Here is a 13,497-nt window from a genome sequence, read left to right on the forward strand (position 1 = left end):
AAAAGCACAGCCAGTCAGACAGTATCAGAGGAGCAGGAGAGATGTGATGAAGAGCTTATGCTCAATGTCAACTTTCCTGTACCTTGGATGCTGCCGGATCAGCTGTGCTTTTCCAGTGTCCCATTTTTTGACTATTTTCATTTTCTGCATATCTTGAGGGATTGATATTTCCTGTAACTTGTGTACCTGATGCCCCAGACAGTGCAGTTCCAATCAAAGCTGGGGATTTCCTGCCTGGCCTGGCTGAGTACCATTACAAAAGGAAAATTTGCTGCAGATTGGTTTATGGGTGTAACTGTTTTGCATGAATTTTGATTCCAGTATGAAAGCAAAATATTGCAAATCCAAAATAAAGACAAAGTGGTTGGAAATATGAAAATGTTGAGATTACTCAACTTGTTAGTTTTAATCTAATTCCAATCATTTACATTTTAAAGATATATTTGCACCTTCCAGAATCAGAAAACAGGTGTGAGCAGGTCAGATTTACAGATACTTTGATGATGGAATAACCTGGTGACTGCCACCATTTAGGCTCCTATCCAGGTTACAGAGGAGAGCTATTGGGATGCAAGGAATCTCAACCAAAGGTTTCCATAGGTTGAGGCCTGAAGACTTAGTGTATCAACAATAGACAATAGAAAATGAAAGGTTTTGTCCTTTGGTTAGATGGGCTCACGTGAAGCGATTCGTTGGTCTGGGAGCGAGCAAGGTATTGCTGATTATGAGCAGAGCTGACAGTACCTTTCTACATGTGTTGTGTAACCTTCGCTGCTCCCACTTATTCCTATCATTACCCATTGTATTGAGAAACATTACTGCTACTGTGTTTGGTACTGTCACTGCTATTAACATCTCTTTCTTTCTTCCCCTTTTATTTTCATTTTTATTTCCTGCCTCTTTGCTTCTCCCTGTTTGTTCCATTTGATGACCTTAAGTGACAAAGATTTATTAGATCAAACCCGAACTGTTGCCATTTCTTGTCTGAAGTGTGTTGGTAGAGAGAATAATATTTAGAATTTCATGGCAACCTAATTCCTAATCAAATTAAAGGTGTAAGCTTAGTGTGTTCAGTGGGAATAATGTTAGAAAGCAGATTATGAGAGGGACAAAATGTTCTCCCAAACATAGGGTTAACCTATCTCTCTCATCTAAGATTTGATTTCATGAACTGCTTCTTCTTGCTCTTGCATTCTCTCATTGTATGCTGAAGCCTTATTTTTGCACTTTTTTTTCTTCCTACACCCCCATTGCTTAGGCTCTTCCCATTTCCCTGTTGGCACCTCCCCCCCCCCCCCCCCCCCAATGCACACACCCGCAATCCAACCCAGCTTCTTTCTCTCACTCTGCTTGCAGGCCCTCTTTCTCTGGGCTCCCTGCTGTCTGGCTCCCCCGGTGATCCCATCTTTCGGCCCACCCCTTCTCACAATACACTTCGCCATTGCATCTCTCTGCCTACCTTGTCCCTCTTCCTTTTCTCAGTTTGTAGAGTCTGTCCTCACAGCTTGCTTTCCTATCTTTTTTTTTCAATCATCAGTAAATCTTGTTACTTTGTTCTGTTTTTTTATATCTAAAAGTTATCAATAAGGGATATAAATAGATAAGACCTTAGCTTTGATCCTTAAGGCTCTACACAAGCTACAACCTACCCACTTGAAAATGATCTATTTATTTCTGATTCTCTTGTCCTTAATCCATTGTAACGGCAGCTTACATTTGTAGGGCCTCCAAGGCCATTCACTGCAGCATAATAATGGCAAATTATACACTGAGCCATAAAAGGAGAGAGTAGGCAAATGAGCTTGGTCAAGGAGGTGTTTTGAGGAGCCTTTTAAAAGTGAAGAGGTGCAGAAAGGGATTCCAAATCCTGGGGTCCAGGCTACTGGAACAGTGGACAGAGTGAAGTGAGAATATGTTGACTGGTTGGGCGTGTGGGACTGAAGGAGATACTGATATGTTGAGAGGGGCAGACCACAGATTGACTTGAAAGCAAGGTTGAGACTTTTAATGCTGGACTTGGGTCAGTGCGCACTGGGAGTATGGGGGAGGTGGGGTGGGGCAGGATAGATTTAGATCCTCTCAAATTTATGAGGGGTAGAAAGTGAGTTACTGAGAGGGAATGTATTGGAATGTGGAGGTGACAGAAGCATGGGTGAGGGTTCCAGTGGGGTATCAGCTGAAATAGTGAAGTCAGATGATGTAGAAGCAGTCCATCTCCATGGTTGGAAGTTGATCTTGGATGTTAATGTTGTTGTGAATAGTTTGGTGCAGCCTTAGTTTCCAAGGCGAGGGATCGTTTCAGTGGCTGGTGAATGGAGTTTGCCAGAGGGACTGAAGACTATGGTTTTGTCTTCCCCATATTTATTTGGAGGAAATTTCTGTTTATCAATACTGGATTTTGGATAATTAAGAGTGGAGAAATTGAGTGGTGATCATGAGGTTGAATTGGGTATTTAGCAAAACACTCTCAGGTGTTGAGAGTCTTAGGAACACTCTATCTCTAAAATTGGTGGAAGTAGAGTCCTCGAATATTTTTAGGGCAGGAGTAGGCAATTGTTAAGCAAGGGAGTGCAAAGTTATCAGGGTAAGTGAGAATATGGATTTGAGGTTACAGTCAGATCATGATCTTATTGAACAGGCTTGAGGAACTGATTGGCCGACTGCTGATGCACCTACATTGGCATACATGTGGGACACGAACATGAATTTTGATGTCTCCCAGGGCAACCTGCAGTAGGAGGGAGCCAAGGATCAATCCTTGAATGCCAGAGATGATAGTTTGAGGAGGAGAAGCTATTGCAAATGATGACCTGTCTATGCTAAAATATTACTGCTAAGCCAGGGAACCTTATATAATAATCCTGGCAATGTATTGAATATCTTGTGAAAATCCAATGATGCAATATCCTTGTATCTATTCTGCTCATTACATTCTTGACATTACAAATATACTGGCTGAGCACAGTTTTCCTCTTTATAAATCACATTGAATCCTATCTACTTATGATTTCTACATGGCTTGTTTCCACACAGTGGTGAATTCTCGCACTTTCCTGAACACGTGGAATTTGTTTTTTTCTCTCTACCTCCTTTCCCTTTGCATCTGCTCTCTTCCAAACCTCTGGTAACATTGAATGATTTTGCAAATAGCTATCTCACGTAGATTACAAATTCAAGACATTCGGGTCCAGGGGAATTTGTCAGATTTGTAAACCCATTAATCTTTGCAGTATTTCTTCCTCACCAATATTAATCACATTAAATTCTTTGTTCTCATTAAATTCATGGTTCTCCTCAGTTTCTGCATGTTCTTTGTGTGGAGGTCCACTCCCTTTTGTACATTATAAATCCTTCTGTCTCAAGAGACTCACAGTTGCACTCATTTGTTTTCTTTTACTAGTTTTAGGTGCTATTTAACAGTCTGATTTTAAATTTCTTAAAACTTTATTCTCATTCTATATTAGCCCACGTTACTAATTTTTTAGTCATCCTTTGCTGGCTCTTAAAACACTGAATCTTCAAGCTGGTTGATTTATTTTCATACTTTAAGCTTTTTTGTTTCATCAAACTGTATATTGAGCATCGTTTAATTAGCCATAAATGAATAATTTCAGCAGTGCAGTTTTTATTTCCAGGACCTATATTTTCAGTGCATTGTCCTTTCAGATCTGTACTGCCTGTGGTGTCACTATGCTCTCCTCCCTTTTTGTTCGCTTTCTCCTTCTTACTTTCACTCTTTCTATCTCCTTGTGTGTGTCTCTTCCCACACCAGTCTCTATTCCCCAGATATTTTTGCTGTGCTCGGCAGAACACTCCTGCTCCCCAGTTCGATCTTTAAGCTCCATCCTCCTGCACTTGCCTGCACTGCCCCCTCCCCGCCCCAGAAAAACCTCAAACTCTCTTTATCTCGCTCCCACCCCCACCCAACTTTCTTTCTTTATCCTTCATACACCCTTTGTTCACTTTGCACCTTTGCTTCCCCTGCCCCCCACCTGCTCATTACTCCCCGCCCCCCCCCCCCCCCCCCCCCCAAACTCTTTATTAGCCCTGTTATTTCTTGGGTAGGATTGCTGTTTTCAGCTCCTAGTTTGTGATTGACTGCCCTTTATATGGTGATGCTTGGTGAGGCACCTCTGGAACTGGTGCTTGTGAACCAGCCGACACCTTACTGAGAAAAAGGAAAATGTTAGCATATTTGGGAGGAAAAAAGAGACAACTGGATTGAATAAAATCTGAAAGGATCAGTGCTTGAGCTTGACCACAGTGTGGTGGTAGGATTTCTGCAACTTGCAAGTTAATAAAAAAAACTCAGTACTGAGACAGATGTGTTTAAGGGTTGTGGGCAATTTTGTATTATTGAAATTCCTTCATAGGGAGCTTGATTTTTCTGTGTATTACATAAGGTGGAGCTAGCCATAAGTGTCATTTCCTGGTTAATTTTCACATTCCCTGTGATTTCAGTGCTATTGTTGGACTTTCCAATCTTTACTAGACCAGTAACATTGCTGTGTTCAATATGCTGGTAAACACTGTGGTTGTTCTTTCATTAAGGAGTCATTAAAAATTGTAAATCAGAAGCCGTGGTGTCTGCTTCTTGGTTGATTTTGCTAAGCTGGGATCACATTCCCAACTGTTTAATTTGCCGATGCTTGTTTCCTGTTGTTTGGTTCTTTTTTTTTTGTTTTTGCTCTATTTTCCACCCCCCCCCCCCCCCCCCCCACCTTGGTGTGAGCATCAGTTTTACCCAGAGTTGATTTAAATTGCACCAGATTGCAGCAAGCAGAAAAGGATCAGCATACAGCAGAGAAGGGGAGCGACAAGTTCAAACGTGAACTGGAACACAAAGTGGAGAACCTGGAGCGAGAGATGGAACAGAAGGAACAACAGCTGTAAGCACCGGGGCAGAAACGGGGATCAGTGAACAAAATGGAACTTTTTTCAGATAAACGTTTTAACTGCGTCTGCTGGACATTGATTGTTAATATTGACAGTTAGGGAACTCTGACATGAAAAGCCGTAATATTCTAAATGGTGCAATGTCTACGTAAAGTCGCAGCAGTTGGGAGCAGTCAACCTATTCTTCATTTATTCTTCAATTTCCCAATCCCTTCTTTGGCTGCTGTCTTTCAGCCGCTCTCCACAGACATTCATTGGAAGAGTCAAGATGATAGAACTTGGACTGGAGCCTTAAATAATTATAAAGTATGAGGTCACAGATTCCTAAAGTAGATTCGGAAATTAAATCGGGATAAACTAGTATGTCTGAAATGGTGAACTTTTCAACAAATATTTTTTTAATTGTAAAGGAATATAGTTTTTATTGAGAGATTAAAAATTCTGTGGTGGAGAAATGATCAAGCACAGCTAATTAGAGTTTTTTTTAAAAAAAATTATTTAAAGTAAGGGGCTTTATGATTGTCAAAAATAATAATCCTGAAGACTAGGGAAATTTTAGGAAGCAGCCCAAAATCTTTTTCTAAAGAGTAGAAGAAGGAGGGACGGAAAGGAGAGACAGTGGGAGATTGTGGTGTGGTGTTAATATCACTAGTGATCCAGAGTCCCAGGCAAATATTCTGAGAACACATATTTGAATCCCACCATGTCTAATGGTGACATTTGACTTCAATAAAAGTCTGGAATTTTAAAAAAAGCCAACTAATGGTAACTATGTAACCATTGTCAGTTGTTGCAAAAACCCATCTAAATTACCAACCTTATCTGGTCTGGCTTTTGTGATTTCAAACTCTCAAAGATGGGGTTGACTCTTAATTACTCCCTGAAATGGCCCAGACAGTCAATCAGTTCAAGGGCAACGAGGAATCGACAGCCAATAAATTTTTTTTTAAAAAATTGATTATGCAAGTAAGCTAGCAAAAAAAAAGTGGAAATCAAATGTAGTTCTACAAGTCTGTAAAAAAGGAAGAATACTGAAAGTAAATGTTGATTCCTTCCAGAATAAATAAATCAAGAGCAAAGAATGGGACAGAAAGAAATGGCAGATTAACCTATTACCGAATAGGTTGGGTTTGCTTTTACAGTAGAAGGTACAAAGAACCTTCCCAAACTAGCAGGGAATTGTAAGTCTGGAGAGAAATACTGGAACATATACCCCTTTAAGCATTGTTTCTTAAATCAAAACAATCATGATTCATGGAATCCATACAGTCTGTGAACAGGCCACTTCTGGGTGGGTTGTTCTTTTGGAGGGTTGGTGTGGACTTGTTGGTCCGAAGGGTCTGTTTCAACACTGTAGGGAATCTAATCTAATCTAAAGTCCACACTAATCTTCTGAAGAGTATCCCACCCAGACCCATTCCCCTACCCTATTGCTCTGCATTTTTCATGACTAATGTCTACACATCCCTGAACGCTATGGGCAATTTAGAATGGCCAGTTCATCTAATCTGTGCATGTTTTGACTGTGGGAGGAAACCCACGCAGACACACAGAAAATGTGCAAACTCCACACAGACCGTTGCCAGAGGCTGGAATCAAACCCAGGTCCCTGGCGCTGTGAGGTAGCAGTGCTAACCACTGGGTCGCCCGCTTGATTGATCTTCAAGCTGACTAATCATACCCTTTATTCCCTATATCCTTTAGTCTAACAAAAATCCATCAATCTCTGCTTTTAAAATAAGCAATTGAGCCAGCATCTGATGCCCGTTGTGGCTCCCAAATCATGCTGCGTTTTGCATTATTTCTAATTTCACTGTTTGGCTCAAATCTTAAGATTAAGACCTGACTCAACCTATTTCGATTACTTTCAATCTAGATAACAGTAATTAATGTTAGTTTTTAAAAACGCGTTAGAAAAATTAATTTGACTAAAAGTTGACAATTTCCAGACATGATATCTTACAACGTCCGGTCCTGAAACAGCAAGACTGCAGACAGATGCAGATGTTTGGTCCGATGCAGGGATTGGTTGCAGTATCTGGTGTAACAATCCAGCATAAATGATCATCAAAGTAGGGGAACAGTGGGACGGTTTTCTTTGTGCATGAGAAGTGTATTAATTGGATGTCCACGCGAGAATATTTCTTGGGTTCAGTGCCTTCGGTGACTTCCTATCCTCTATAATCTGGAGAGCTTGCTTATAGCTCACTAACTCATTAATAACTGTTTTGGTGCATTGTGATAATTGTTAAAAATCACACACCCCAGTCCAACACTGGCATCTCCAAACTGTGACAATTGGTCCTCTTGCAGTATGTTTGATGCCACTCTTTGTTGTCACATGCCTTTTCTCTTTTGATCAGATGGAATGAAAAGCAATCTCAAGTCACCTGTGAGTAAACAAACTGGTTGATCTGCCATATAATACATGATTTAACAGAACACTGTAGGGAACACCTTTATGTTATTGCTGCTCACAGAGGAGTGACGCAGTTGTCCCTGTTAGTTGGCTACATTCTAAGTTAGTAGTTACTAAATTGGTATTAATTATTTTACCTGCCATATGTGTTTGTATCTGAGCCTGAAACAAGTTGGGTCTCTTTGCAACAGACTACAGAATGAACCCTTGGTTTTGCACTGGTCCACACTCAAGGAAGACCAAACCTAACCTCTAAAACCTTCCTTCGTTTTGGAGAGTACCGTGCCTTTATCCACACAGTTGAGCTCCAGTCTCACTGTCAATTTATTCAAATCTCATGGTGTCAAATGTTATGGGAGCTGCAAACTAACTTTTCCATTGAGAAGCCTTTTATTTGGTACTGCATTCAGTTGTCCCTATTACCATTCTAGACTGCTAGAATATTTCTAGGAATTAACTTTTTTTCACTTGCCAAACACAACTATTTTTTTAGTATCAGTCTAAGCTAAAATCCTTATTGAGCTAAACCGGGTTGGGTTTCAAATGCTATCTAACTTGCTTTTGGGAGCTTTCCATTACATACTGTGGCTGTGTGTGAGATTTGGAAATGCCGGTGTTGGACTGAGGTGTACAAATTTAAAAATCACACAACACCAGGTTATAGTCCAACAGGTTTAATTGGAAGCACACTAGCCTTCGGAGCGACATTCCTTCACCAGGTGGTAGTAGAGGGCTCAATCCTAACACACAGAATTTATAGCAAAAATTTACAGTGTGATGTAACTGAAATTATACATTGAAAAATTGATTGTCTGTTAAGCCTTTCATCTGTTAGAATACAGTGATAGTTTCACTTCTTTCATGTGTAAATCACAAAGCCTTTTTTTTAAAAAAGTTGCATTCTCGTGTTAGCTGTTAACAATGGTGATAGCGAGACAATATGTTGAAGGTGTTGGCCCCCTGTGTTCTCTGTCTATGCCATGCTGTTTAGATTGATTCTAATCTTAAAAAGTGAGATAACTGAGTTTTACATAAATGCATGCAGTTTTTGAGCAAAGTACAATGTAACCCTGCAAATTCACCCCACAAAATATGTGTGCATGTGGGTCTGTGTGTGTGTGTGTGTCTGTCTGGGTTGGGGGTTGTGCGTGTGAGAAAGTGTATGTGTGTGTGTAGTGAGTGCAGAGTGTCTTAAATCTGTGAGGGGGTGCATGTGGGAGTGTGTGTGTGTCTGTAAGGGTGTATGTCTTATATTTGAAGGCTGAGTTGGCTGTGAATTAACAGGGTGCAACTGGAAACAGATCTGAAGATTGAAAAGGAGTGGAGACGGGCTCTACAGAATGATCTTCAGAGGGAGAGTGAAACCATCTCCGAACTGAGGGCTCAAACACTACAACTCAGCACCCTAAAGAAGGTACTGGAAATATATGCAACACTCACATTTTGGTACATCAGGACAGCTACGTTTGATGGTTCTCTTTGTATCCATATACATTCTGTCAGCATGGGAAAAAAATAAGATTATCCTGTTTAGTGAAAATCTTAGCTATCCTTGAATGCTGACAGTTGAAGTGACTCTCTTAAAATGTCATTCTTTGCTTGTTTTTGACAGCTGAACTTGGTTAATATGTATCTGTATTGTCTGCCTTGATTTTGTTTTTGCCAGCTACCTTATCTCTCTCATACCCCATTCTGATTTTCTCATTTACCTGTATTGTGAGTTAGCGTTCTCCTTTTGCTTCTTCTATTTTGTCTCTTATACTAACTCTCTCATTGTCTATCTTCATACTCTCCATAAGACCATAAGAAATAGAAACAGGAATAGGCCGTTTGGCCCCTCAAGCCTGCTCTGCCATAATAGGGCCATGGCTGATCTGACTTGCCGAGCGTCCACTTTTCTATCATTTCCCCATTATCCTTGATTCCACTACTGGTAAAGAATTGTCCATCTCGGCCTTGATTATAAACAAGGACTCTGCCCCCATAGCTGTCTGCGGCAAGGGGTCCCAAAGGCGCTCAACTCCCTGAGAAGAAATTCCTTCCCATCTCAATCTTAAATTGGTGACCCTTTATTCTGAGACTTTGCCCTATGGCCTTACACTCTTCCAGCAGAGGGAGCGTCCTCTTGGCATTTAATTTGTCAAGCTCCTTAAGAATTCTGTTTCAATGAGATGACCTCTCATTCTTCCATTCAAACTCCAAAGAGTAGAATTCAAACCTGTTTAGCCTTTGCTCATGAAATAATCTCTCCACCAGAGATCATTCTAGTGAACCTTCTGATTTGCCTCCAATGACATGATACTTTTCCTTTAAAGGAACCAAACCTGCTCCCAGATATAGTTTCATTAGTGCCTCATACAGCTGCAGTAATTATATTCCTCCTCAGTATTATATTCCAACCCCTTTGATATAAGGGCCAACGTTCTCCATTGGCCTTCCTGATTACATGCTAGCTTTGTGTTTGATTCATAAGTATCCCCAAGTCCCTTTGAGTTGCGGCTGTCTCCAGTTTTTCTCATTTTAGATAATACTCTGCTCTTCTGTTCTCCCTTCCAAAATAAGCAACTTTACATTTTTGAACATTACAGTCCATTTGCCTGCAATATGTCTCTAAACTTTGTATCCCTTTTGCAACTTGTCTTTCCACCTATTTTCGTCATATGCAAATTTGGCCATAGTACATTTATTTTCCTTCCTCCACATCATTAATAAATACTGTAAACTGTTGTGGTCCCAGCACTGATCCCTATGGAACCCCACTGGTTACAGTTTGCCAGATTGAAAAGGAGTCCCTTATCATCCTCGCTGTTTCCTGTCCATTAGACAAGTTTCACATAGTCTCTTGCAATCCATTTGCACAATATATGATTTCCTATCTTACATTTGCTTTGGGTTGAGTGTGTTAGAGGAAGACAACACCAAATAAATCATGTCAGATATTAGGATACAAGAGATTTACAGATTACATACTGGGCCATCTGAAATCTGGTTAGTATTTGTAACACAATTTCCAATTACTGCACTGAGTAGCCTGCTGTGGGGAGAGTTGGGTGGGCTGTAGGGATTGCTGTTGATGTGATCTGGCTGTGCCATTGGGTCTTTAGGGGGATCCTGTTCCTTGATCAGAGGAGCTGAGAGGGACACCGTGGTGACCAGGTATTTGCAGCACTGTATAAGGTTGTATTAATAAAGCAAATAGAAGTGGCCCTAGAAATAGTGGATGCATTGGTGACCATTTTCCAGCATTCTGTAGACTCTGGAAGAGTTCCAATGGACTGGAGGGTGGTTACTGTAACTCCACTTTTTTTTTTAAATAAGTGAGAGAGAAAATGAGGAATTATAGTCTAGTTAGCCTGACATCAGTGGTGGGGAAATGCTGGAGCAGATCGTTAAGAATGTAATGACTAAGCATTTGGAAAGCAGTGACGGAATCAGTCCCAGACAGCATATATTCACTAAAGGGAAATCATGTTTGACAAATTTTCGGGAATGTTTTTGAGGATGTGACCAGTAGACAATGGTGAATCAGTAGATGCTGTGCATCTGCACTTTCAAGAGGCTTTTGACAAGGTTCCACATAATATTAGGAAAATTAAAGGTCCTGGTATTGGAGGTAATGTATTGACATGGATATAGAACTGGTTGTCAGGAAGCAGAGAGTTGCAATAAACGGGTCCTTTTCAGAGTGGCAGGCAGTGACAAGTAGTGTGCCACAGAGTTCACTTCTGGGGCCTTAGCGGTTCACAATATACATTAACGTTTGGAAGAAAGAATTGAATGTCATATCTCCAAATTTGCAGATGACACGAAGCTGGGTGGCAGTGTGTGGAGGATGCTAAGAGGCTGCAGGATGATTTGGGCACACTGGCTGAGTGGGCAAGTACTTGGCAAGTGCAATATAATGTGGATAAATGTGAGGTTATCACTTTGGTCACAAAAACAGGAGGGAAGATTATTATCTGAATGGTGACAGTTTAGGAAAAGGTGAGATGCAACAAGACTTGGGAGTAACGGTGGAATTGTGGCAGAAGGTTGGCATGGAGATGGAGAGGTGGTGAGGAAAGCTAATAGCATACTCTCCTTCATAATGAGAGGATTTGAGTATCGGAGTAAGGATGTCTTGCTGCAGTTATACAGGGCCTTGGTGAGGCCACATTTTGAGTATTATGTGTAGTTTTCGTCTTTTGGACTGAGGAAGGACATCCTGACATATAAGGAAAGACTGGATTAACTGGGCTTTTATTTGCTGGAATTTAGACTGGGGGGGGGATCTCATAGAAACATAAAATCCTGATGGGACTAGACAGACTAGATGTGGGAAAAATGTTCCCACTGTTGGGCAGGTCCAGAACATGGGGTCACAGTCTAAGAAAAAGAGATAAGCCATTCAGGACTGAGATGAGGAAGAATTTCTTCACTGAGTTGTTGAACCTGTGGAATTCTCTCCCGCAGGAAGCTGTCAGGGCCAGAGGGAGCTGGATGTGGCCCTTGTGGCTAAAGGGATCAAGGGGAAAGGGCGACAGTGGAATACTGAGATTGCATGATCAGCCATGATCATATTGAATGGTGGTGCTGGCTTGAAGGGCTGAATGGCCTACTGCACCTATTGTCTATGTTTCTATGTAGGAGCCAGTTGATGTAATCTGAGCTCATTTATTTCACAGGAGTTCCTTCACTTGCAGGAAGAGAATGGACACCTGCAGACGATCTGTGAGGAGCAGGAGCAGGCTCTGCAAGAGCTGGGCTGCAAACTCAGCGAGTAAACCATCCTATTCATGTTGATACACTGGGGCTTTTGCATATGTCTCTTCCTTGCCCTCATCAAGGTGTTGCTTATCTCTGGGGTACAGTGAGGGTCTGTGTGAGAGGTGGGTGTGGTGCCCCCCAGTCAACATTTGTGGGAATTGGGGGAGTTATGGTACCACGTCTGATACTTCATACTAGAAGCTATTACTCTTATTTCCTTCATCATGTAATTAAATGTGGAACAGGCTTGAAAGAATAAGTGACCTCCTGTTCTAATGTTCTGTTTCCAGCTGTTTTGATATTGGTTCTGCATCTATGATACCCATGATTTGCCTTTCTCCCCTCACAACCACCCAAATTTAGGTCTGTCTTCCTTCTCCTCTCACACCCCTGTCTCCCATCTTGCAATCTGTCATCTCCTTGATAATTCCCCCATCCACAGGTTCTTAATCATTTGGGTCAGTGGGCTGAAGAGTGGCAGATGGAGTTAATTTGGATAAATAAGAGGTATTGCATTTTGGTAAAACAAACAAGAGCAGAACTTGTGCAGTTCATAATAGGGCCTTGGGTAGTGTTTAGAACAGAGACCGAGGGATTCAGGTACTTTGAAGTTTGCGTCACGTATTGATAGGGTGGTTAAGATGTTTAGCTCACTAATATTTGTAGCTCAGACCTTTGAGAATAATGAGTTAGTATATTATGTTGAGATTGTACAAGGCATGGTAGGCATCTTCTGGGGTACTGTGTCCTATTTTGGCCATCCTCTTAGAGGAAGGATATTATTAAGCTGGAGAAGGTTCAAAAGATTTTCCAGGATATTTATGGGAATGGAGGGTTTGAGTTGTAAGTAGAGGCTGGAACTTTTTTCACTGGAATGTAGGAGGTTGAGGGATGTTTACAGAAGTTTACAAAACCATGAGGGGTAGAGATATCTTTTCTCAAGGGTGGGGAATTTCAAGACCAGGGAGCATATTTTTAATGTGAGAAGAGAAAGATTTAGAGAAAACATGAGGGACAGTTTTTTTAAAAACACTGGTTAGTGTGTGGAATGAACTTCCTGAGGAAGTGGAGGATAAGGGTACAGTTACAATGTTTAAAAGACATTTTGATAAGTACATGAATAAAACATTTGGAGGGATATGGACCAAGTGCAGGCAGGTAGGACTAGTTTAGTTTGGAATTATGGTCAGCATGGATTGGTTGGATCAAAGGGTCTGTTTCTGTTCTTTGTGGCCCTACACCTCTATGACAGATTGTCTATGTTCCCTCTCTGTATGAAGCTGCTTGGGCTTGATTATATTTTGGTGTTTTGTGCTTTTTGTTTTGGAATGTTTACAATTCTTATTCTATTAGAATGCATTCTTCATCTTTTTATAGGTCAAAACTCAAAATTGAGACAATCAAAGAAGCTAACAAGGCATTGCAGGTAATTTTAT

The 13,497-nt window shown here is 41.0% G+C and overlaps 1 protein-coding gene across 5 annotated transcripts in view; it reads left to right on the plus strand.

Annotated features, from left to right (window-relative positions):
- The window catches only part of rufy2 (RUN and FYVE domain containing 2), a 70,342-nt gene that overhangs the window by 46,302 nt on the left and 10,543 nt on the right, over positions 1 to 13,497 (plus strand). For 3 of the 5 annotated variants that reach the window (XM_072557988.1, XM_072557989.1, XM_072557990.1), the window contains exons 13-16: positions 4,770 to 4,889; positions 8,600 to 8,729; positions 11,980 to 12,074; positions 13,439 to 13,487. In XM_072557988.1, the coding sequence (XP_072414089.1) occupies positions 4,770 to 4,889; positions 8,600 to 8,729; positions 11,980 to 12,074; positions 13,439 to 13,487 (394 nt within the window). Of the gene's footprint in view, positions 1 to 938; positions 1,290 to 4,769; positions 4,890 to 8,599; positions 8,730 to 11,979; positions 12,075 to 13,438; positions 13,488 to 13,497 lie in introns of those variants that run through there. The other 2 variants (XR_011954712.1, XM_072557992.1) reach the window with 2 other exon arrangements.

The sequence above is a fragment of the Chiloscyllium punctatum genome, chromosome 38 (assembly GCF_047496795.1).
Source record: "Chiloscyllium punctatum isolate Juve2018m chromosome 38, sChiPun1.3, whole genome shotgun sequence".
Lineage (NCBI taxonomy): Eukaryota > Metazoa > Chordata > Chondrichthyes > Orectolobiformes > Hemiscylliidae > Chiloscyllium > Chiloscyllium punctatum.